This window comes from Rattus norvegicus, chromosome 16 (genome assembly GCF_021556685.1).
Source record: "Rattus norvegicus strain SHRSP/BbbUtx chromosome 16, alternate assembly SHRSP_T2T, whole genome shotgun sequence".
In the NCBI taxonomy this organism is placed as follows: domain Eukaryota; kingdom Metazoa; phylum Chordata; class Mammalia; order Rodentia; family Muridae; genus Rattus; species Rattus norvegicus.
The window spans coordinates 60,788,015-60,810,111 of record NC_141549.1 but is presented as its reverse complement, the minus strand read 5'-3'; the positions used below and the strand labels follow the sequence as shown (position 1 = coordinate 60,810,111).

General features: G+C 38.6%; 2 protein-coding genes across 4 annotated transcripts in view; both read right to left on the bottom strand.

Moving 5' to 3' along the window:
• The window catches only part of Msr1 (macrophage scavenger receptor 1), an 85,784-nt gene extending 78,285 nt beyond the window's left edge, over window positions 1-7,499 (bottom strand). For 2 of the 4 annotated variants that reach the window (XM_087588978.1, XM_087588979.1), the window contains exon 1: window positions 7,363-7,499. In XM_087588978.1, the coding sequence (XP_087445104.1) occupies window positions 7,363-7,461 (99 nt within the window). In that variant the 5' untranslated portion in view covers window positions 7,462-7,499. The remainder of the gene's footprint in view (window positions 1-7,362) is intronic. The other 2 variants (NM_001191939.2, NM_001411777.1) reach the window with 1 other exon arrangement.
• Window positions 1-22,097, bottom strand: part of Erich1 (glutamate-rich 1) — a gene marked incomplete at its 5' end in the record, with an annotated part of 52,793,804 nt that overhangs the window by 22,854,252 nt on the left and 29,917,455 nt on the right.

Here is a 22,097-nt window from a genome sequence, read left to right as displayed (position 1 = left end):
TTTTAACTGAATTCATGGCAGGGTCAGGAAGCAGTCCTCTGGCCTGGGCTGGGGAGGGAAGCCCATCAATCATATCGAAAAGCACTTCCTGCTTTGGGAGATTCATAGACCAGCAAGGATGTGACTAACCCTTGTCGACAGACTTCAAAAATTACAGCCGAGGAGGTTATTTATTTGGCCGCTCACACGGACAACCTTTGCACGTTGATCATTTCTGAGAATCGGTTTCCACAAATCTTGAGTTGTTCAGTCTGAGGATTGTGATATTTACAGGATTTGCCACTGGGACACGAGGATAAGAGAAGGAAAATGGAGGACCGGAAACTTCTTTTTCTTCAAGTAAGGCAAAATTGAAAAAGAAAGGAAAAGCCCAAACCAGCAGACAGGTTGCTAGACTCAGGGTGCTCATAGATCCTGTAGCAGAAGTAAAGCGGACCAAGAGCTCTATCAAAAAAAGATTAAAATAACCAATCGTGAGACATGGTGTCACGTGGTGCCTCCAACCTCACTGTCTGTCTGTAATTCTGACACTTGGGAGCCAGTGGCAAGAGAAATGCAGAGTTAACGCCAGCCTGGGCCACACTGTGAGACTCTCACAAGATAAGCAAATAGAAGCCCTTAAACAATTAAGTAAAAGAATGAGAAATAGCCCGGAGACTGACTGTGAAGCATGCAGTTTGGACCCCTGGATCCAGACTTTCCTTCAGTTTCCTGTCTTTTAATCCACGATGTAATGAAATGTGGACAGTGATTTTACCCATCAAGCAAAACGAATGAGCAAGGAAACAGAATAAAACAGCTATATAATGACTTCAAAGGCACACTGGAAACAACTATGGCCAAGTGGATAAAACGTGAGACTTTGAGCTCAGGTGGTAAAGATTGCGGTGGGAAAGCCCTGTTCACATCGTTAATGAAGGGTTGTTTTTGTTTTTGTTTTTAACCAGTTGTTACTGTTCCTTCTCCAAAATGAGTAAATGTGGGTTCATTTTACTTAAAAGAAAGGAAACATTGCAGGCTGCCTACTCATTTTTTTTTCTTCTGTGTAGGAAGGTTTATGCATTAAGATAAAAGTGCTTGTACCTGAAAAGTCTAGAGTGTAAACTATGGACTGGCAGATATATGTCTTCTTTGTTCAATATTATACCATCAGAGTTTCAGGTACCCTGGAACTTTGAATACACGATATAACTGTTGACTGGATGGTTTTATTTGACTTTCTAAGACTTTAATCTCATGTGTTAGTTTTTGTTTGCCAAGTCAGGTGGCTATTTAGAAAACCAGTGGACCTCAGAGGTGAGTTCTTTTGGAGACAGAAATTCTTGACAATGTTTGTTTGTGGTTCAGAATCTAAGGGAGGCTGGCTTTATTTTCAGTTTTTCTGTGGCCTCTTTGACCATATATTAACATAGCATGCCCCACAAGAACTTAGTATTTCAACTGGTTATATGTGTGTGTGTATGTGTGTGTGTGTGTGTGTGTGTGTGTGTGTGTGTGTGTGTTTGTTTGTGTGTGTGTGTTGCTATGACTTAAAACTGCTTATATTCCCTAAGCCTTCCCTTGGCACTCTCAGACAGGCTTATCTTCTTGTTTCAACAGCCTGAGCCTCCAGCACAATCAAGATGCTTACTTCTTAGCTTTGCCTCAGCCTTTCCAGAAGTCAGGATGCTAATATAAGGAAGTTTGAGCCTGACTAGGAAGACTTTGGCTAAAACTGTGAATTAATTTTTCTCTTTTTAGACGTTTTCTATTTCATCTTTTGGGACCCAGAGCCAGGCTTGCTCTTTAGAGCTTAGGAACACAAATGGATGACTACCTGGTCCCCCTCCCTCTGCATTCTTTTGCATTTTGTCAGTCTCAACTGGCCTACTGGCATTTTCAGGGTCACTTTGCTAGATTTTGGCAGGAATGATTTGGTGGGGGAATGGGGTGTTATTTAGTTTGGAGGATGATTATCTAACCCAGTGTTCACCCTCTAAACACTCCATAACAGCTCATACATCACTGCATCTCTGGTTTCCTTGCAGTGTTTTTACCAACCGTTAAAAATGCCTAGAACTTCCAGGGACTAAGCCACTACCCAAAGACTATACATGGACTGACCCTGGACTCTGACCTCATAGGTAGCAATGAATAGCCTAGTAAGAGCACCAGTGGAAGGGGAAGCCCTTGGTCCTGCTAAGACTGAACCCCCAGTGAACGTGATTGCCCTTATAAACCAAAGTGTAATTCCAGTACAGCACAGCTCACCCTGGGAAACAACAAGTGTACTGGACTTACTTAAGGAGCATGGTTGAGGGGTTAGTGATAGAAACATGTCTGACCTCAGTGCAGGCCCTTCTGAAAAAAAGTCTTCAGCCAGCATGGATGATGACTCCCTCATGTTTGTATAGACAAACTCTCCTTTTCCTACTATATGTTTAACAGCCCCCCCACCCGAATTCATGAAGCTACAGGCAATTAGGACACCATTATATACAAATGAGTGGCCAGATACTCTGGTGAGTGTTGACCTCATGGAGATGGTGGGAGTGTGGCTAAGTGCACAACACCTTGTAACAGTTCCAACTTGTATCCTGGTGTTTTTCCAAACACAGTGTCCTCGTTGACGACCACTATCCTCTGTGCGTTATGAATGTGTTTGCTGCATGTAGATGTAGAGATTTTAGCACTATGGGCAACATCTGCTTTCAGCAATGTGACGGCTGGGATGCCTTTAATAAACATTCAAATTCATGAGAAAAAATCTTTATGAACTACAGAAGCAACAAAGATTTGTCACATGTCAGGAGATTTCTCTGAGTTTACTCTCTGCCTGAAATTTTGGCCCTTTAAGGGGTGTGAGTATGTCAGAGAATGGGGTGGAGAGGAGGGAAGGAGCAGAGAAAGGGAGGGAGGGAGGGAGGGAGGGAGGGAGGGAGAGAGAGAGAGAGAGAGAGAGAGAGAGAGAGAGAGAGAGAGGGAGGGAAAGAAGGGATGGACGGAAAGGAGGGAGAGACAGAAAGAAAGAGAGAGGGAGGGAGGGAGGGAAGGAGTGATTGTGTTAGAGAGAGAAACAGGTATGTAGACACTATTTTATCAGGGAAACAAACCTGAGAAATGTAGACGTGAGAACAAGCTGGATTAGTGGCTAAGGAAAGAAAAATGACCCAGCACTTCAAGACACAGATAAACCTTTGGTTATTTCCTGATTGATTTTGATTTTGTTTGGAGACAATGTATCACTAAGTGAGTCAGTCTGGCCTTGACATACAATCTTCCAACCACAGACCCCTAGATGATCACAGGTGTACTAATGTGTCTTGCTGAGACTGTGAGTGTGCCAGGGCCCAGCTCTGGCCCAGCTCTGGTCCTGTGGTCTCTCCCCACTTACTCCCCTAATGATCTCAGTGGTTATGTGTTAGGTACAGGGCTCTATGTTTGATCCTCAGAGCCATAAAATAAAAACACAACAAAAAATTAAAATGAAAACTTACATGCATGGAAAAAAACATATTTCTAAGGATGACTGTATTTCACAGATGTATGTATACCTCAAGGAAAGTTCATGTATCACAAATATAGAATTAAAAAGAGAACTTGTCATGCACTGGAAAATGCTTCTCTCAGACTTGCATGAATTTAGTTACCTGACCAAAAAAAGACATCATTAGTACATCCCATTTTGCCTCAAAGAAATTGATTATTAAATTTATCAGATTATTTCAGTTTTTTATCTGACTCTTTTATTAATTTTTGGGAAATGTAAGAATTCATACAGAGGTGAGTCCTTGTTAGCAGTGTTTGAACAGTTTTAGAGCATTTTTCTGTGACCTTAAATGTAATTTCCAAGTTAGGAGCCAAATAATTTCACATGAAGTGACTTTTTCCAGCACACGCCTTTATCCTGATAAAGGATTGTGAACTCCTTTGAGCTTGGATAATCTATCAACAGTGTGTTCTCACGAGAATTGAAACACATCTCTGCCATATCAGCCTTTTATGAAGGGTCAAAAGTTCATGGAGGCAGCAACAGGAAAGCCATATGAAGGAACTCAGAGGTTAACACTAACCACAGTCTTCATTTTCAGGCATGTTATCATTAAAACAATGAAGTGCCATGAAAGTTGAGATAAAATTCAACTTCTACCATCCGGCCACTTTAATACAATAAAATCCATCATTCATCACAGGACACCTAAGTCTTTGTGCATGGGTCTGGGTTTACACAGTGGGTGTTGCAACGTGCATATTGATTGGTGTGACACATTTTTCTTAAAGATCATATTTATATTTTTCTTGAATATCTTTTCAGATTATAAAATAATGAACTATATGATATTTAATCAAACGTGCGTAAGCTATTTCTGTAATCGTTGTTTCTTTTGCAACCACTCCTTTACAGGAGCTCATGATTTTACTTATATAAATAATTCTGTCATAGCTACTGTGGTTGGTTGGCCTTATTCTTTTGATATTCTTCAGTTTGATTTTGTGCCATTGTTGAAGTACCAGACTAAATGAAAACTATTTTAAATGTCTTGGTATCTACTGTTATTTAGAAAGAGGATATAAAACACACACACACACACACACACACACACACACACACACACATATTTGAATAGTGTGTGTGTGTGAAATTTTTAAACCAAATTCACCACCATAGAATTATTAATGAGTTGTAATATTTTAAGACGCCTTTATTTCCCTGTTTATAATTAATGTAGAAGAGGTATTTCCATGCAATTATTTGTTATTTACTGTGCCTCTTGGCTATCACCTGTTCATATCCATTGCTTGAACATTCCAGGGAAACTTTCTTATACCCATGTGTAACTAAGTAAGGAGTTTGTGTGTCTAGCATCTATTAACTATTTGAGAGTTTTATTTTGACTGTTGTCATGCTACTCGTATTGGATTTAAAAATAAATCTCTGCTCATCAAAGGCACTGCAAATACACTATACCCCAGAACTCCTTGCTTTTCATCTTGAGACAAGATCTTATTGAAATTGCTCAGACCACCCTTGAACTCACTCTGTAGCCTAAGAACATCTTGAACTTGTCTGACTGCCTGGGCATTCCAAGCATCTGGATAAGAGGCCTGTGACCATGTGTCTGGCCATTTGTCCTTTCACATTTCTACTTCTTCTAAGATAAATGTATATTCATATTTGCCATGATTGTCTAACAGTCATTTTTTCTTAAGAGTGGAGTAAATTACTCCAATGTAACCTTCCTTATTCTTTTAAAATAAATTCCCTGCCTTCAAGATAGGTAGCTGGTAATTATGTCACCTTTAAAGTTAGTATATTTGTGTGTGCCCTGCTAAAAATGAATGTACAAAGATTCCTGTTGAAGACTGAACCAGCCTTATGCCTTATGGTAGTGACATTCGTCCTTCTTGGTAAAGTAGAAAGAGCCTCAGTGTTTGAATCAAAAGCCAAAAGTGACAAAAAGAATATGATCAAAATAGATTCTATAAAATTCTCAAAAATAAAAACAGAAAAAATAAATAATAAAAAAATTAACAAACTGGTCCTAAGTGGAGAGACAAATGTACCATTCTTTTAGGTAAATGACTTTAAGAAAGCAGGAATTATTTCAAGAGCACTGGATAATTTTTACATTTGTAACAAGCTCATATACTATCAATGTAAAGGAATACTATGAAGACTAAAATAATTTCTAAGCTGGCCTGATACAGAGAAAGCTGGCAATAAACTGCAGCACCATTTCTCACAATTCTATATTACTTTGTGAGTTTTGCCTATTTAAGCTTCAAGGCAGTTCTGTGAGCTCTATAGACAGATTCCCTCTATCTTGCATTTAGGAAACTAAGGCATAAATGGCTTAGGTACTTAGTCAATGTTATTAGAGCTGGAAGTAAGGATCGTCAGGTTTGAAAGAGACAGTGTCCTCATCCAATGTGAGCTCCCTGCTACTGCCCCAAACATTCATCATTTCAGCTCTCTGACTTTTCTGCCACCGTTCCACAAGGCCAGTGATAACACCAGCCCAATTTTATGCTGTGCAAGTCTTACTCATCCATCCAAATCACCCTAAATTGTAACATCTCCACGACGAAGATACTTTTATAGTTTTTTTCTGCCTTTAAAGCAATAAACTCCTCCCACTCACATAGTGGTTACATAAAGCAATTTTATTCTATGGAAGGAGCCCAAATTATATTAGTTCTGCTTGGGCACATGCTTTAAATTGAGAACTTCTGACAAAATTAACTGTACTTTTTTTTTACTATTTGTATCCCTTCCTCCTATGTAATTCAGACTGTTGCAGCAGCGACACTCAGCAGCTGTTCACTCTCTGAGCAAGGAAATATTAATACAGCAATCAACTTAAAGCCAGAAATGTCACATGAAGGAAATGACAAAGAAGCACACTAACCTATTAAACATACTTTAGGCTCCGCCAGAGCCTGACAAACACAGATGCGGATGCTCCCAGCCAACTATTGAACTAAGCATGGGGTCCCCAGTGGAGGAGTTAGAGAAAGGATTGAAGGAGTTAAAGGGACACAACCCATAGGAAGAAAAGCAGTATCAACTGACCAGAGCTCTCAGAGCTCCCAGGGACTAAACCACCAACCAAAGAGTACACATGAAGGGACCAATGGTTACAGCTGCATATGTAGCAAAGGATGGCATTGTCTGGTATCAATAGGAGGAGAAGCGCTTGGTCCTGTAAGGCTGAATTCCCTAGTGTAGGGGAAAGTCAGGACAGTAAGGTGGGAGTGGGTGGGAGGGGGAGTACTCTCATAGAAGCAGGGTGACAAGGATGGGATAGGAGTTTTCCAGAGAGGAAAGAAGGAAAGCAGATAATGTTTGGGATGTAAATAAAGAAAATATCCAAAACAAAAACAAAAAACACATTAAACAAAGCCAGCATTTTAACAAAACACCCATAGTTATGGGACAAAGCTGCTTACTAATCTATCAATGAAAACATTGCCAAAGACTTTTATTCTCGTTTTACCTGTTAAACAACAAAACTAAACTATTAGTGATAGAATAATAGTTCTTCTAGAAATTATGGATCAGATACTCTGTCTGTCTGTCTGTTGTGCTCTCTCTGTCTCTGTCTCTCTGTCTCTCTCTGTCTCTCTGTCCTTCTCTCTCTGTCTCTCTCTCTGTCTCTCTCTGTCTGAATCTCTCTCTGTCTCTCTCTGTCTCTCTCTGTGTCTTCTGTCTCTGTCTTTCTCTCTCTCTCTCTGTCATTCTCTCTCTCTCTCTCTCTCTCTCTCTCTCTCTTTCTCTCACATACACACACACACACACACACACACACAGAAAGACTTGTACAAGAGTGGGTTCACATCATCAACACAAATAATTTGAAGAAGAAATAAATTAAAGCATACCTCTTTTGTCATTGCTGGTAATGAAGGTAGCACTGATTTGTCCACTTCCCTCTTTTTACAATTGAAACCTAAAATCTTTATCACATAGTATTTCAGCATCTGGCCCACAGGGAAAGGAAATGACACAGTTGTGTGTTGAAAATCTTTCTCTGAATTGTGTTTCATAGCCTTATCATCAATGCACAAGTTAGCAAAATCTAAATTTGTCAGATTCCCTTTCCTTAAGCACAGTTTTTAAAAAAGAGAAGTTACAAAAAAGATCAAGAATTTTGTAGCAGGGTAGAAAATTGACATCCCACCAGCCATCCCTCCCTAGTAAGTTATGTGTGACTTCTACAGCATTCATTATTTCACACTGTGTCTTTTTAGAGTCATAACAGTGTTGAGAAAGATACCATGTTTTGTTTTCTATCACTCTTTCCCCCTCTTTGTAGCAAAGTACAAAACAAAAGCCTAGAAATCAAAACATAAGGAAAAGATGTGGAATCGAACCAAGGTAAGCAACAATGTCCTTGCTCACTTCAGCTCTCTCTGCAATGCTCTTAGCACAATAATTTCATCAGTTTATAGGACCATATGGGACTAAGGAAGCTGGTGAGCCAGCTCAAAGGAAAGGAAAACCCTCTACCTTCTGAGACATGGTCAGAGGTTTGTGTATTTTCCTTAATCACTCACTTATACTGCTAGTTCAAGTATAACCCACTTAAAAATTCAATATTGCATTATTAAGATTTTATAACTAATATTCCTGAAGGAGATATGTAACTTATGTTCCACAGGCAATTATTGGTGCTCCAAACAGAAGGAATTGTTCCTCTTCCTCCTCTCCCTCCTTCACCTCCTCTTTATCATCATCATCAGCAGCAGCATCATAATCATCTCACACAATACATCTTTACCTCATTTTCTCCTCCCTACACTCTTCCCAGATCCCCTTCACACACCTCAACTCTCCATGTGATCCACTCCTCCTTCACTTCTCTTCAGAAAAGAGCAGGCCTCCAAGGGATATCAACCAAACACAGCAAATTAAAATAAGACTAGGCACAAACCATCATATCAAGGCTGAGCAAGGCAAACCCATAGAAAGAAAAATGGCCCCAAGAGTAGGCAAAAGAGTCAGAGACACCCTCATTCCTACTGTTAGGAGTCTCCCAAAAGACCAGGGTACAAAACCATAATACTTGTGAAAAAGGACTCAGGAGAGACCTATACAAGCTCTGTGGTTGCTGCTTTAGTCTCTGTGATCTCCTACGTGCCCTGCTTAGTTGATTCTGTAGGTCACATTTTCCTGGTGTCCTCAACCATAATGATATTCTGTTATACTCATAGATTGGTGCCCAGCAATTGTAATCAGAGGGGTTTCCTCCAGTAGCAGATAGGAGAAGATGTGGAGAGACCCCCCAGCCAAACATTAGGCAAAGAGAGAACCCAAATTAGGGATCTCCATTGGGTGCCTCCCCTCAGAGCTTGGGGAAACCCAAGGAAGAGGAATGGGAATCCTCTGTAGAATCATGCTTCTTAATAAATCGTGGCTCAAATCCAGGTCCAAGCCATCAACTGTGAGAAGGCAATGGGTGAAAGAACACAAGAACAAAAAAGCATTTGAGAAATACAAGGGCTAATATAATAGTAATATAATGTATGGTGAGCCCATCCCTGAGGTAATTAATAAAAGGCTAAATGTGGGCAGGAGTGTAACCCAGAATTTGTGTGGCTTCAGCCAGGGGTCCTGGTTCAATCTCTAGCATTACATTTTTTAAATTAAAACAGAAATGGTAAAAGAAGTGTTTAAATGGAGCATATAATTTCTAGCCAGGACATTTTAAACAAAAAGGAGAATCATAAATCCATCCACACTGAACTAGCTTGAAGGCTGTTGCACTGTTTCACAGACACATGGCTTAAGTTTCTCAAGATTATAGAGGAAGAGGGACTGGAAACTGACACGAGATCTCACTCCCTTTCCTCTATTCTTATTTGTGAAAAAATCTGATTGTAGAGCATGGAATCTGCAGTACAATAACCACACCCAACCCAGGCATGGTGATGCAGGCCTGTGAACCTAGCACTCAGGACATCGAGAGAGCAAGATATGGAGTCCGAGGTCCACAAAGCATCTAGTGTGATCTTGTTTCAAGAAAAAAAACTTTCTATATTGTTAAATGTAGATAACCTATTAATACTACAAGTTTGTTAAAGCCACACTTAAGAAGTCACATAAATTATGATGAGTGTCCAATTTTCTATTTTTATAAGGATTTTCTAGACTAGGATTTCTAGTCTATTTCTAGATGATTTTTTTAGTCTATCTGCAACATTGGTGTGTGTGTGTGTGTGTGTGTGTGTGTGTATGTGGTGTATTTCCCAATGCTAACCACTTCCCTTCTTCTTTATTTCTTTGTCCTCTAGTTAATCTAATTGTTCATGTAAAAACAAAATATTCCCTACCTCCGAAACTATTTCCTATCCACACATTTTGTTTCTACATAATTATATTTTTTATACATTTTATGATGTGTTATAGTATATTATATTTTCTATTAGACATTTTATAATATGGTATATAAAAACTCCTTACCTGGAAACCAGGGAGAAAAGACTAAACTTCAATCAAAGGTTTGGAAGGAATGAGAAATGCAATACTGTTTATTCCCACAGGCCTGATCAACAAAGTGTGGTGGACCAAGGAGGTGGTTCAGAACATATGGATGTTTGCCACCACCCTTGATGACCTAAGTTTGTTTCCCAGGATCCAATTGGTTGAAGGAAAAAGTTGATTTCTTCAAACTGTACTCTGAGTTCCACATGTGTACTGTGGAATGAAGTCCCAGCCATCCCTTCAAAACTTAAAAGCAAAAGCAAAGAGGGAAGTATGGCTTGAATATGTATTTAAGTAAAATGTCAAGATCCTTGAGTTATGAGTCATCAGAAGTAGTAGGTAGCCTGTGTTGATTTCAGAACGTCCCAAAATACATTATTTCTCAATTTTGGGTGAGCATATGTACCATAGAGGGGTGAAATGGAAATTTTTGGGTTTTTTTGGGAGATTCAGGTGTATCAGTTTGATGTTTTGCAAGCAGACACATGGGAGGATGTGGGGTGTTTGGAAAGAGCTTAAGTATAACCCAACAGACAGTGGACAACACTCTCACATTTGTTCCAAATGTGCCAAAGAACATCTTGTTCAATTCTTGCTGCTTCTTGCCACTTCTGTAGACTCCTGCAGATTAGGCACAGCCTTGGTAGTTTCTTCTGGATTGAGCTGCTGCTACTGATTAGTTTTCGCTATTTGTCTATTGGACTAGACTCTCTTTACTGATTTGGCTTTGGAATCACCCCAAAGAACTATGTCTAAACAGGCCCACATCCCCCTTTTCCTATTAACCTTTCTTCTCCCCTTCCTTTGATCAGTGGGCTAGAAGGGACGTTGAAGCACTTAAGAACCCTTATTAGAATAAATTTTGAAAAATCTAAGCTCACAGAGGAGTGTGTACATTCTTCATCAGAAGCATTACATAGAAAATAAGTCAGGAACATGGGCATACTTCAGGCCATTTGGGTGCTCCCCTATTAACAGTGCTATGAGGCATGTGTCTAGACACTGCATCTCCTCTCCCTTTAAACATGTATTGACAGTGAAGGCTGCATAAGATTAGCTTAGTATCCAGTAAAAGTTCATAATCAATTAGGGAAATGTGTTGGGAAAACTGAATTGAATGCCCCAGGGTTCAATGTAGTTGAGGCATCCTGAACTTAGCAGAAGCCCTAATATTTTATATTCTGTAGGGGTTACATGTTTTCCTAAAGTTGCAACTAGTCATTAATCATAAGAGATAAGATATGACGTGAAACGTCTGTAAAGAGAGCTTTGAAATTATGAGTATACACCACCCATCCAGATGATTGAAGCTTGATTCCCAGAATTTATATCACTTGCCACAGAATCACATGAAATTCCAGCTCCTGGGATCTTATGATTTCTTCCTTTGTCCACAGACATTGCACCTATATGTACTAACCCATATACATTATACACAAATACAGAATTAAAATAATAAAATAAAATATTTTAAGTTATGTCGTAAATACATGGTTTTTAGTTAATATTTATGAGTCCCGAAATCAAACGAATGAGTTCTGACTTAATACAGAGTTTAAGAATGTTGACATGGGCATATATTTCCAATGGAATACTGTAACTGTAGAGTTATCAAAACAATAAAAACACAAGCAAGTCCAGAGAGTCAACAGACTCCGCAGAACTTCCAGAGACTAAACCACCAACCAAAGAGTATACATAGGCTGGTCCATGGCTCCTGCTACGTATGCAGCAGAGGACTGGGAATCTTGCATCATAGGAGGGAGATACTTGGTCCTGTTGACGCTTGACGCCTCAGGGAAAAAGGATGCTAGAGGGGTGAGACAGGAGTAGGTGGGTCAATGAGGAAGTGCCCTCTTAGAGGCAAAGGGGAGGGGCAGGGTTTGGGGTTCATGAAGGGGAGAACAGGAAGGGGCAATAACATTTGAAATGTAAACAAAATGATTACTAAAAATTTTAAAAATACATAAATAAAAACTAAAAATGTTGAATTTTTCAGACTGCAGAGGCGTGAAATACCACCTAAAGTATCTGATAATGGAGGTAGGGAGTTAATTACTTCTCTCATTCAAATTCATGACCTGTTCTTCATTAATTTTTATTGTGTGTGTGTGTATATATATATATATATATGTATATGTATATACATATATATGTGTGTGTGTATGTACATATATACATACATACATATATATATATATATGTAGCCTATCAAGTCAATATAAATTGCTTGTGTATATATTTAAGAAATTAGTTTTTAAAGAAAGTATGTAGGGAAACCCAAAGTTATAGCTTCCAAGGGCTGTATCTACAGGAACATTTAGCAAAATCCAATACCTTGCTAAAGTAATATAAAATCTCCTATAAAAATATCCTCTATACCATGGGCCATGTAGTTCTTGGAAAATTGGGGAAGTAAAATGAACATTACAAAATGATAATGACTAATTAATATGCAGAGTCAGCTGTCTACAGCAGCCAACATCCACGTCTCACCATTTCCTTAGGGTTGTGTCTCACTGAGAAGAACCAGGAATGTAAGAAAGAAAGTGAACACGGATCCGTTTCATTGTGCTATTTTAGAAACATGAATATACATCGAACTGAATTCAGGCAAGCAAGGTTACAGAATCCCATTGAAGGTAAGATGTAGTTTAAGTGAGCTTAAGCATTGTAGCGATGTCAATTAAATAAAATCTAAGCAAAAAGCACCAAGAAAACATTTATCCAAAATGTCTGAAACCAAAGGATACCAACCTAGAGATTTCACAAAGAGGATCGGGGTCAGTGGAGATGTCACACTTTGCAAAGGATCTAGGGTTTGCATTTGGTACCCAGTACACACTTAAAAGGTAGTAACAGCAGTGAGAGCCTGTAAGTGCTAACAAGGCAGAGACAGATGACCTTTGAGAACTCACTGGCCAGCTAGTCTAGCCAAGTTGGGATAAATCGGTGCAATGTTCTGTTCTCCACAAAAGGCAACAACCACAAAATGTGAAGGATAATTAAAGAAGATAATGGCCTCTAGCATCTGTAGGGATCTGCAATCATTCGTGTGTATGCAGGTGAATTCACAGACCCAGACACAGGCACACAGCAAACAGAGAGGAGGGAGGGAGGGACGAAGGGAGAGGGGGAGGGGGAAAGAGAGGTGGAGGAGAGGGGGCCAGGCAAGAGAGAGATGTAGGCAATCTTATACCTTGGGTGAGTGGCCTGTAGCAAACTAGACACCATGTATTTTATAACATTTCATGCCTTCCATTTTATTTGTCTGTTATGAAATTAGACAATATGACAAATTCCTAGTCTTTAGGGTTATCTGTCCAATGACAAAGCGTGTTATCAGAATGGGTATTCTTTGAAGTTTTTCCCACTGGGATAACCTAGATCTCCCATAACCCTACACAGGGGTATATTCTAAGGATCTCTCTCCAGCTTAATTTCCCCAGAAGCAATTGCTCATCACTGTCTGTAGCAGCTCTAAAGGTACAGTCCATCTTTTATGCTTTGTTCTGCCTATAGTTGGGCAATAAAGGTTATCACCCACCATGTGTGAACTATAACAAGAATCACAGAAAATCTTGCTTGATACCCAGGATTCTGCAGTCAGAATATCAAACCTTTGCCTAACTCCCAGCTGACTAAGGCCTTGCTCCTGGGAAAACCTTGCCCTCTTTTGAGTTTCTCCCTAGAAAGGTGAGGGCTACCATCTAGTCCTAGTTCCTTTCTAGCTCACAGCTGACAATAGCCCTTGCTGCTTTTCTCTTTGGTCTTTTTTTTTTCTACACTATTCACTATAAGGAGATAAACATTTTGGATTTCTTGTCTGTATGTTTTGTGTGTTTGTAAAACAGTCTAGCAAACATCAGCAAATACCAAATTGTTATGTTAATGAATGGGATAAAATCAACTGAAGAAAGGATACATATTATACAAAATATTATGTTCATATCTTATAGGATAAGGAGAGGAGTCATAGTTCATTCTCACAGTTTCAGTTGTTATGAGTTGATAAAATATACATTGAAGATCAGACAGTTTTTTAAAGTTCTTTTTGAAAGTCACTTCACTTGAGAGTTCTATTCAGGAAGGATGTTGCATCATGTACTTAGTGAAAATAGAACTTTTATCCTTTTTTACTTCAGATCTGCTCTCCACCTTGCTCCAGCCTTCTGCTTTTCGTAGAAGGCTGACACATTAGTCAGAGTCAAGTGGCCTCCTGGCATCCGGCTGCTGACCACACTGGGTCAAAGGGAAGTTAAACAGCAGATTTCCGGAAGTAAGAAAAGTTAATCTCCATATGAACTTGCACATAAAGTACCAAAAATGAATCAGATGAATATAGTCTTAGAATGCTTATGGAGTTTCAAAGATTATATGACTCCATAAACAAAAGAACAAAAGCCATCTAGGTCTGTTGAATAAATTTTAACAATAATATCTCTTATATTTGCATCGTCCTTAACACCTCCCACTGTTGTAGGGATTCAAAACATTTTAGTTCTAGAAATACCCAGGTTATGATATCTCAAGAGTTGGATAATTTGAAGAAAATTCCAGAAAGTTGGCAAAGCAGGAAAAAGAATGCCAGAATAACTCCCCCATTTTGAAGATGCCCACCTCCTAATTCTCAAAACAGAAACGCTCATTGCAGGTTAAAGGGGAGTCACATTTGTATGTGGAATTAATTGCATTTACACTGACCCTGCTCAGTTGACATTACAAGACATGGATTGTTCTAGATCACCCGAGTGATTCCAGTGAACCACCACTCTAAGTAAAAACTGAAAACAAAGAAACAGAGTCAAAGGAAGTAAGCTCTGAGAGAATAGATGGAAAGATGCAAGATGGCCGACTTTGATGATAAAGAAAGAAATCCTCCTGCTAAAAATTATGAGTGGCACCCAAAATAAGAAACAGTAAGGACATATTATATTTTTCTTCCAAGCATCCAAAGCAATGCTATCCTATCAACAACTTGATTTTATTTCAGGAAGATTCACTTTGAACATCGAATCAGTACAGGGATAAGAGAATAAACTTTTGTTTTTTATGCCACGGTTTGTGTAGATATGGCACAACAGCATTAGAAGAACAAGAATTTTGCTACTTTTTTTTAGTGTGACAACAAAATAAAAGTGTGAGTGGCTTAAAGACAGATGTTTGTGCTTCACAGGTCTAGAGGTACAGGCAGGTCAGCTCTAAGTTGGGTGTTCATCACGCTTCCTCTGCAACAGTCAGGCATCTTTGTGGAAGAGTGTGCAGGAAAACTGTGGAAGTCGGAAGTGGAAGACGACTCCTAGAAATGAAAAGCCCTCCCAGACACACCAAGGCACATAAGTACCAACAGAGACTATAGCAGCATGTAAGAGACCTGCAAAGGTTCAAGTCAGGGAACGGTGAGTGGTCACAAAGTCCTACCATTCGCCAAGAAGTTATTTGCAATTGATACCTGCCTAAAGATGCAACATTGCTATTCTTTTACGGCATGACACTAAGGATCACAACTACACTCCAAGTCACTCCACACTCAGGAGTAATTGTACATCACATATCAGACCATCATTTTTGTTTTATTTTGCTTCTGCTTTATTTATATATTTATTTATAGTACTTTATTTTATTTAATCGATATATTTTAACCCACAATTTCTGCATTCCAACAAAGAAGAAAATTTAATATTCCTCCATGTTGGTGTTTGGTTTGCCTTCGTAGACATGGGATTTATTCCTTGTCTGTGAATGTCTTGAGCATCTCCAACTGCAAATTCATTGATGGTTCCATTTTATTTACACGGCATTCCATAACAAAATAAGAGTCTTTTGCAAACAAGAATTTGACGTTTATTTCTTTTTTTTTTTGGTTATTTTATTTAATTACTTTTCAAATGTTATTCCCCTTCCCAGTTTCCCCACCACAAGCCCCCTATCCACTCCTCCCTCCCCCTGCCTCTGTGAAGGTGCTCCCCAACCCGTCCACTTTACTTGAAGAGAGTTAAAGAACATGAAGTACATAAAGATGAGAGGGACGGAAGATGAGGTTAGTTCCAGCGAGACGTGAAAGGGAAACGTGAGCAAAAGATGTATGAGAGTCTCAGATAATACATAAGTATGTTTGAAAGATTAGCAAGAGCATTAGAATCTCAGAACTCACATCATTTGTGTGTGTGTGTGTGTGTGTGTGTGTGTATGTGTGTGTGTGTACGCGCGTGCGCGTGCGCGTATGTGTGTGCTAAATTTTGACTCATCTTTGGAAACTGTGGACCTATCCTGGGATTATTTTTTCTAAGCACAAAATCAAAATGAGTGATAAGAAGAGATATTTTTCTGTAATTGCAAGTTCCAAATCGGCTTTGTGAGGTTTGAGCTGTGGGATGACAGTGCTCCCGTTTGCAGAGTTTAATGGAAGTCACTGAAACCCTCTGGGGGACAGGGAATCCAGGACAGAAGATAGTAATCTCTCTGTGCTCCTTCTACAGAAAGTTAAGAGAAATAAAGGTTACACACTAAAGTGTTTTCTTGTTCCGAGATTGTCACTGGGGTGCAGGTGAGTGCCCTCTAGTGGGCATGAACGCAGAAAATAAATATTTTATGCTGCTGCCCATTTAGAGTTTCATAAACAAAGTATTCTATCAGACTCGCAGCATCAGACAAGAATACTTGATTGTGTAGCTCAAGCTACATGCCTCCTGGGAGCGAACTTCTTCAGTCACCACACACACACGAAGCAGCCATTCAGCCGACAGAGAAGTGAGGGACGGCTGAAAGAGAAATTTGAATGTTTTCTCTAAACAGAACTGATCTGGTCCAGGCTCATGTAGAGGTCCCCTCATGCTGAGTTTCTAATATGTAAACAGCAGACCTTACTCTGAAGCTTCCTGATATGGCCTTACCAGTCATACTCTGATTACCTCTGACTTCTTCCCAGGAGGTTTGGTGAATTCTTATTGGACAGTAAAACAAGACCCAACACTGAAGATGTCAGCTTGATTTTCTAGCTTTCAGGTTTTCACATGATGTCACAGCACCAGAAACATGGACTGCCTCATGCAAACAAATAGGCACACCATCACTATTGCTTCACTTCTAGTAAAAAGTATATATAGCCAAAAGTGTGTGTGTGTGTGTGTGTGTGTGTGTGTGCGCGCGCACGCGCGCGCGCGCGTGTGTGTGTGTGTGTGTATTATAGATGAGTAAAAGTTTAAAGGTTTCAGAAGTGAGTTCATTTTATTTTAAGGAATCATAATTGATTAAACCTGGTGATGGCATTATCATTAGATTCTTCTAGAAATAGATTTTCATAAATATGGAGGAATGTAGTAGAAAAAATGTAACAGAGGAATGGATCACCATTAATTTTTTGCTAGCTTAAATTTCTTGCCTTTTTAAATACTACTTCTTGGTCCACGTTTTCAAATAGGATGAAAAATCAGGACATATATATTGCTAATACATTATAAATTAAAAAGTTGATAAAATACTTCATATGTGTAAATCCTTAGTGTATAACTCATCATTATTACCATGTATTTTATAAACAATGTACTCTTAAATATTTAATTCTTTGTGTTCTCTTGAAAAGACTTCAGGGCTTCCTGTTTCCTAGAATGTTCTATACTACTGACCTAATCGATAATGAAATAGTAATACAAACTACAGAATGCAATAATATTCAGCTTTTAAGAAAAATGTAATCTGAATGTAAATGAATAAAGCTAGAAATGACCATCCTGAGTGAGGTAATCCAGACCCCAAGAGACAAATACTATTTGCTTTGTCTTAAATGTAGATGTTAGGTTTCAGGTTTTGCATGCATATGTTTCAATATGAATAATCACTGAGCATTGGTGGTAGTTAAGACCAAGGAGGAAGAAGCAATTTTCCAAGGAAGGGAAAATAGAGTACGGTTTTACAATGACATGAAGGAAAAATTATTAGCAAACTAAATGAGGATAAGGATAGGTGGGCAGGGTATAAATAAGTCACGATATGATAGGGAAGACAATGCTCCTATTGGACATCTCATGCCACCAAGAAAATCCTCCAATGCTAGGAATCAGTTACAATGTATTGAGTTGCTGGCTTAAAGTGTCCCATAAACTATGCCAAAATACCACAGACAATTGTCAATGTTATTGGCTAGAATCTAAAAACTGATGGTAATGTCTTGCTCTTGAAGACAGACTTACTTATCATTAAACGTGCAGAAAGTGAGCTAGTTCCCAATTTTGTTCATGGTGAGAAGGATATTTTTGCATATTACCAGAGGAGAAACGTAGTCATCAATATCACTTAGCTACAAATGCTGGAATCCGCAGCAGTGACTGACTGCCCTGCCGGGTACACTTGTACAATGATGACACAATTGTTATAGGAAGAGTCTCAGCCTCAACTTTCAATGAAATGTAATTAAAAGACATCTCTTTCTTTTTATTCTTACAGATTCTATGAGGTTTTCTATCCTCCCAGTCAATTTTTATTCCTTAAATTAACCAAAATTCTTACAATTATAAGATAAGATACTTGATATAAATATAAAACAGCCAATGTGGATGGAAATAAAACACCAGTAATACTTGCTTGGCTCCCATTTAAGACTCTTGCTCCCCGTTTATGTCTCTTTCCCTCTCTCTATCCTTCAGTACTTATTCTCCATTCCCTTTATCTGTGTAGTTTTCCACCAACTCTCTCTCCCAATTCAGTTTTTATAACACAAAGTTTAACAGCTTAAATTTTCACCAATTACATTTAAAATGCCCAGCTCTCTCTATCAAATCATGGAAGGTTGCCATATTGATTCCTCTTCTTCGAAGGTGTCATGAATTTAGGGTATGTTTTGTCATCCTTAGAAAGGATTCATTTTAAAATCTTCTTTCAACTGTAGAGATTTAAAGACAAAAATCTCTCCAGTAAAGTCTATGGTCAAAAGCACATTTAGAGCTTCATTAAATGGGCTCTAGTGGTACGGACGTCCTACAGCTTTCTTTAGGGCAAGAATTTTCAAAATGCGTCTAAGAGTAGTGGGCATAGGGGTAAGAATTAGAGAAAACAGCCACTTTTTGTCATTTGCCAGAGTTGTAGAAGACCTCACAGAGGACAAAATGACAGCTGCCTGTTTTGAATAGTATTTCAAGGAAGAGGAAGATTTCGAAAATGGAGAAAATTTAACTATAATAAAGTTGCTCAAGATTATACTTTTAAATACTATGAATGATGATGAGCTTTTTATTATTTAGATACGAATACAAATCGTCTTAAGAATATCCCTTTACTATACAAAAGCCTTTTGAAAATGCAAATGAGTTAATCTCCATTTGTTATAATGCTTACCACAAATATACTTAGCACTTCACATGGCATGATCACAACCCAGGAGAGCAGTCTTCTATGGCTGGTTCTTCTCTATATGAAGAAGATTTTTGTTTGCATATTTGTTCTTTTATTTTGGCTTACTGAGGTAGAACGTGGCAGACAAAACTTTGTTCTAAAACTTAGAACAAAGCACTACACTTGAGTTTGAACATATCTACAAGCCAAAGAGAGATTAACGACAATTGCTTGAAAATTGGTGCTGACATTATTATATCTTCATTTTGAAATGTAGAAAGATACTAGTAGCCATCTGGTGTGCAGATAAAGCTGCTTAGTTGTTGAATCTAACTTCTAGAACATACTTTGTAACAACAGGTTAAAACAAGTTACTTAGCCTAATACTATTATTCGTCAAGTGATAAGAAGACTGAAATATTAACAAAAATTTCTTTTAGGCAGTAGCTAAAGACAAAAGTTGACTTCAAAGTTATCAAAATATATAAAGGTGTTTGACATGTACTGTGCCTGCCATTGGCTTACTGTCAAACAGCAAACTATAAATTAAGTATACAAAAATTAAAAACAAAACAAAACCAACGTAAGAACATGCACATCGTGGTTCTCTCCTTAAGCTTAGCACTGTGAGATTGAGAACAACTTTTATGATTTCCATGCCATAAGCATTGCCTGTAGAGTGCAATGCTGTCTCAAAATATCAAAGAACAAACAGGAAAAAATCCATGTGAAATAAAAAGAAAAAAATTAAAAATCGAATCACCCTTCATTAACATTCATATTGTTTTTCCAAATTCACAATCTCTTCAGAAACATACACTGACTTGCTGGTTAATTTCTGCCACTTCTTTACCTAATTGTTGAAGAGCAAATGGTTTTAGCACACCAATTTATCCAGAAATTCAATCAAAGAGTTTGATTTCACAGAAGTGAAGCGGGCAGTTTTGCTTTCTACTTTTTAAATTAGTGTCTTAATCAGGACATAAACTCAAACAATGGAGGAACCTGGAGCAGGAGCTGAGGCAGAAGCCATGAGAGAGTGCTGCTTACTGGTTTGCTCTCCATAGCTTGCTCAGCCTGCTTGCTTATAGAACCCGGGTCCTGACCAATGAGTTCTGTCCTGATTTCCTTTGATAATGAATATTGATATGGAAATGTAAACCAAAACCTTTTTCCTCCTCACCCCCCAAAATAATGTTTTAAATTTTAACAGTTTGTTTCATTTTGTTTGTGTGGATATTTTTCCTGTGTGTATGTCTCTCGAGAGTGTGGCTGATACACGGAGGTCAGAAGCAAATGCTGATACACACTGGTCAGAAGCAGATGTTTGATTTCTCCTGGAGCTCCAGTTAAAGACTATTGTGGCCACCATATTGGTGCTGGAAACACCAATTGGTTCCTCCACAAGAGTAGTAACTGCTGTTAACCACTGAGGCAAATTCCCAGCCCATTATTTATTCTCTTTCAATAGGATTCTTTTTCTTTTGACATTTCAACAATGGAAATACAAGTTTTAATGTAACGTATTATTAGAAAGATCTTTATCACACATAGTATATAATTAAATAATTTACATGTAGAGTCTACTATTAAAGTCCTATGATACAAATCTGAACCTTGAGCCATGCTATTGGGTTTCAAATCTTGAATTTAGTACTTATCTACTGTATACAATTTTGTGCAAATTATTTAAACCCTGTACCTACCTTTTCCTGTTGGATAACAAGGATAAAGTTCAGCAAAATCATAGACTTGTAAATGAGCTTAAGCCCCTGATTTTCCTAATGATTAAGAATGAGTGTCAGCCTCCTGTAGCCAGACAGGAACCCCAGTGGAGCAATAGAGACACCAACTTACCCACAAAATCTTCAACCTAAAATTTGTCCAGTCTACAAATATTATAGGCACCAGGGAGGGAGCGGAGACTGAAGGAATGGTCAATCAATAACAGACCTAACTTGAGAACCATCCTACGGGCAAGCACCAATCCCTGACACTATTAATGATACGCCGATATGTTTCCAGACAGGAGCATATTGTGCTCTGAGAGTCTCCACCCAACAGCTTACTCAGACAGAAGGAGACACCCACAGCTAAATGGTGGGATGGAGCTTGGGGACTCTTATGGAAGAGTAGAAGGTAGGATTGAGAGACCCTAAGGGGAAAGGAAGTCCACAAGAAGAACAACAGAATCGTCTAACCTGCTCTCTTGGGGGTTCTCAGAGTCTGAACCACCAACCAAAGAACAAACACAGGTTGAAGCTAGGCCTTCAGGCACATATTCGGGAAATGTGTAACTTGGTGCAGCAGATGTGGGTCCCAAACAACTAGAATGGGGTTATCCCAAAAAATATGGGGTTATCTCAAAAGCTATTGCCTGTATGAGGGATGTTTTACTAGCTGGCCTGCCTTGTGTGGCCTCAGTGGGAAAGGAAGCACCTAGCCTCTCCGACTTGAAATACCAGGGTGGGGGAGATTGCTGAGGTGAGCAGTGCCAGCTCAGAGGAAAAGGTGAGGAAGAATGGGAAAGGATTGTGGGAGGTAGTGTGTGTCAGGGAGTGGGATGCAAAGTGAATAAATAAAAAATAAAATAAAATAAAATAAAATAATAAAAATATCTTGTACATATCTTTAAAATAATGTTATCAGGCATTGCTGTTGGTATTGACATATCATTCTTGTAATATCCTGTTTTATGTTTATTTTTGGTGCTCATTTACATGCCCTCTTAATGGATGTGTACTATTCCAGGTAGATACTTGCTTTTTTTTCATTCTGTAAAAAAAAATCTAGTATGTTAGAAATC